At 40.4% G+C, this 4385-nt stretch overlaps 1 protein-coding gene across 1 annotated transcript in view; it reads right to left on the bottom strand.

Moving 5' to 3' along the window:
• LOC103583196 (aldo-keto reductase family 1 member C1 homolog) overlaps positions 1 to 4385 on the bottom strand; it is a 7131-nt gene that overhangs the window by 853 nt on the left and 1893 nt on the right. Inside the window, exon 2 of the mRNA XM_008564583.1 lies at positions 799 to 966. Coding sequence (XP_008562805.1) covers positions 799 to 966 — 168 coding nt within the window. The remainder of the gene's footprint in view (positions 1 to 798; positions 967 to 4385) is intronic.

Consider the following 4385-nt stretch of genomic DNA (forward strand, 5'->3'; position numbering starts at 1 on the left):
TGTCAATTTAGTTGTTTTGCATTAACAAATATTGAAACTTTTTTCTACTACATGTAAGCTGTTGATCACAGGCACAGATTACTCCCTTCTTCTTTTGTTTCTTATGATCTGACCTCCCTATTAAAACTACTATATGTTTGGTTATATTGTTAGTATATCTACTGAGTCTGGGAAGAAGTTACTCAAGGCATAAAATTTTTATGAAATATAATATACTTATAATTTGAATTATATTTGATTGATTTTAAAGAGCAGTTCAAAAACTTAGTCTCATTCTCTCATCCATTGATGAAAGAACGGATGGAGAAGAATTAGTTCCCCTTTTGTGTAATAACTAAAGGGGAAATTATTTAGAACATGTTAACATGTGTTGGGCATAATTCAAGACAATTTACCTACATCTGGTTTAATACCCAAAGAGTTGTTTTATACTGTTCTATCTTGTTAACAAACTGAGAATTGAAATTCATATGGAAAATAAATTTTAAAAAGCCATCCAGGAGATAAGAAAAACATATGCTGATCACAGTTGTGTCTGATTATTTAGTTCACGGTGAATTATACCACTTTGAGTTGAGAAAAAGGTAAAGTGACTTTAACATAAAGCAACATAAATTTAGCCATCCTGATGGTGAGAAGACCATCATCGTCCTCTGTTTTTGATTCTAATTTTAATACACGAATAAAAGTTGTATCAGTAAGTAATAATTCACCAAGCAGTCATTGAATCCAGTAATTGTCATCTCCAAATAATCATATGAAATAAATGTGCACGTGAGCACACCACATACATGATACCTTTGAAGTGTAGAATATGTCCTCTCTCTTCACAATGCCCTCTGCAATCTTGCTTCGGATAGCCAGTCCAACCTCCTCTTCATTATTATAGAAATAAGCAGCATCAATATGGCGAAAACCGGCTTCTATTGCTACTTTAGTGGCCTCCAGAGTTTTACTCTTTGGAACCTACAGGAGCAAACAAATGTAGCATTTGTGGGTCCACTTGATTGAGAGGAAGTGCAGGAAAAGCAGTGACCTTCACAAGCATCAAGTGTCCCTCATGTCTTGGGTTAATTCTTCATGTGAGGTGATGAACCCACTGTAGTTTGCCTGAGTCATTCCCAGTTAGTAATAAAGGTCAGGCATCCGAGGGACCCCTTCAGTACTGAGCAATCACTGGGTGACCACTGGCATTGGAGGTCCCCATGAATATTTCCAGGTTCTGTGATTTGCTGGAAGAAATCACAGGACTCATCTAATGTTATAGTCATGGTGGTTATTTATTAGTGAAGTCACAAATTAGAGTTAATACAGGGTAAAGGGTTATCAAACAATATATATAGAAGGAATCTGGTACAATATTCAATGACTCCTCTCCTAGTGAATTCACACAGAACATGCTAAATTCCCCCTGCCTTGAAATTTGAGAATATGTGGGAAATGTCTAAAAGAGGAACTCTTTAGAAACTCAGTTCCTAAGCCGTTCACCACAGTCTGGTTGCACAGAAACACTCTACTGGTACACACCAAAATTCAAGTCTCCCAAAGGAAAGCAGGTATACAAAACCCTAATATTTGTACTAGAAGTGAAGGTATAGTCACCATTGTCATCAATAAGAAAATAGTGATAAATCCAATTCCTAGATGCCATCCAGGACCCAGTTTGAAAATAAACACTTCTGTAGAGAGCAGTCTGTTAAGTCTTTTCTAAATAGGTATTCTTTATGAATGACACAACTAAGTATAAGACTAAAGACATGCTCTAAGGATATAGATTTATACATAAGAAATTAACTGCAGTCTATGAGGGGTTAGCTAAGTAGGTATCAGCCCTGAAAATCAAGTCTATTTCTTTTAGGGAAAATACAATTAAAGTGAAATTAAAATTATTGGCTTATCTAACAAATTTGGTAAAGACATAAATATGCATTTATTAAAGCCAAAAAAGGTGAAAGAAACACATATTTTCCCATTTCTTTTTAGGAATTTCTTAATTTTTTTAAAGTGAACTTATGAGGAGGAAGATACGGGGTCCTCTCTGGTCTCTCCTGCTCCCTGATGTGGTCTCTTCTTAGGTGTACAAGCACGTGGAGGATTTACCAAGGATGAGCCATCAGTGATGTTCTTCATCCTTCCTTCCCTCCCTTTCATACCACTTTCCACCATTAAGTAAAACTTCTGTCTCCTTTCTATAAAATATTTCCTTGTGTATATTCTAGTCTTATAGATGAGAAAAGTGAGACTCAGAACTTAAGTACCTACTCCCTTGTCACACAAAAGTAGTCTGAGGACAACAATAGAATATGCCATTTATATTATTCCATTTAGTGAACTCTCCATTTTGTCCTTTTGTGTTAGAGGATCACCTCTACCATTTTTATTCAAATTCAATAACAGACCAAGGATTAGAAATAGACCAAGATTTAGATTTCCCTTTGTCAGGTTGTAGTTTACCCCTAAAACGATGTTATAGTTTCCCTTCAGGTAAATTTCCAGAGGGGAGAGTAGTCCTGGGAAATTCTATCGAGTCCAGGTCTAGTATTGCTGTGTGGTGCTCATAGGATGCCCCTCAGCAGGGCTGCCATGCTCTCCCGTTATTTCTCATGCACCCCAAATCCAGTAACTTTCACCACAAGGATTTCTCTGGATCATATTTACTTTCAAAGATGAAAAATTTCTTGAGTTATAGAAATAAACAGAGAAATCACTCCCATTATAATCAACCTCCAAGAAAGTGACCTGACAGGCAGTGTCCCTGACTGCTGAGTTTCAACTCTTCTGCTAAGTTGGCAAATAGACTGAAATAGGAGGAAGAGCCAGAGCCCATAACAATCACTAGGTGTCAACATGGTTAGATGCTGAATCAGAGCAAAGTCTAACTACCTTTCCTCTTTGTACATAGAACAGCTCTAGCCTGTGAAACTGAGAACCAAACGAGCCCCTCAAGTCAGGGAGGAACAAGAACCTGACAATCCAGTTCAGCTTCCACTTCTCTTAGGTCTATTTTTAATGAATATTTGTATTAGTCTGTTTTTGTTGTATAACAAAATACATGGAACTGGGTGATGTGTAGAGAAGAACGAAATTTATTGCTTATGGTTTTGGAGGCTAGGAAGCCCAAAGTCAAGGGAACACACCTGGCGAGGGTCCCAGGGGTCTCACATTGCAAGATGGTGGAAGTAGAGAGAGAAGAGACAGACTTTCCTCTTCTTTTAAAGCCCTCAGAACCACGCCCATGGCCACCATTTTTAATCCATTCACAACTGCATGGTCCTACAATCTAATTACCTCTTCAAGGCTCCACCTTTCATCTACCATAATAGGATTTCCCAACCTCTTCACAGTCACAGTGGGGGCTAAGTTTCTAATACATAAAACTTGGGGGACACAATTGCAGTTTCAGGGAGATTTGGGGGGCAATATTCAATCCACTACATTCTGCCCCTGGACCCCCCAAACTCGTGCCCTTTTCACATACAAATACATTCATTTCATCCTCAAAGTCTCAACTTGCTTCAATTCAAAAGTCCAAAGTTCAAAGTCCCATCTGTGAAATCAATACAAGTTATCTACTGCCAAGATACAAGGGTGGGACAAACATAGGGTGTATATTCCCATTCCAAAAGGGAGAAATAGGCTAAAAGAAAGGAGAGAAAGGTCCCAAACAAGTCCGAAACCGAGCATGGAAGATATTAAATCTCGAAGCTGGTGAATATTGTAACTTGACTCCATGTTCAATGTCCTCTGCATGCTGGTGTGGGGGTTGGGTCCCCAGGTCCTCAGGCAGCTCTGCCCCTATGGCTTTCCTGGTCTCAGGTGATGCTTTAGTTCTCGCAGGCTGGCATAGCATGCTGCTAGCTCCACAGCTCTGGGGTCTCCATGATGGTCCTGCTCTCACCGCTCCACTAGACATGGTGCTGATGGGGTTTCTCTGCTGCAACTCTGACCCCACATTTCTACTCTGCATTACTCTAATGAAGGCTGTCTGTGGTGACTCTGCCCCTGTGACAGATCTCCTCCTTGGCCCCCAGACTTTTCCATATGTCCTCTGAAATTGGGGTGGAGGCTCCCAAGCCTTCTAAGTTCTGGCATTCTGTGAGCCTGCAGACCCAACACCAGGTGGACTCTGCCAAGGCTTCTGGCTTGTATTTTCTAAAGCTACATGTCTAGCCATACCTGGGGCCAATTAACCCACAGCTCAAGTAGCCAAAGCAGCGGAGTGCTGGTGCTGTAAGCAGCTTCTAGAGGTGGCCATGGGAAGTGACCCAATGGAGGGTGCCTTGGGCCTGTTCCTTGAGACCATTTTGTCTTCCTAGGCCTTTGGGCCTGAAATGGAACAGTTGACCCCAGAGGCTTCTGCAATGCCTTCAGGGCCCTTTTCTCCT

This window comes from Galeopterus variegatus, unplaced genomic scaffold, assembly GCF_000696425.1.
Source record: "Galeopterus variegatus unplaced genomic scaffold, G_variegatus-3.0.2 Scaffold20481, whole genome shotgun sequence".
Taxonomy (NCBI): Eukaryota; Metazoa; Chordata; class Mammalia; order Dermoptera; family Cynocephalidae; genus Galeopterus; species Galeopterus variegatus.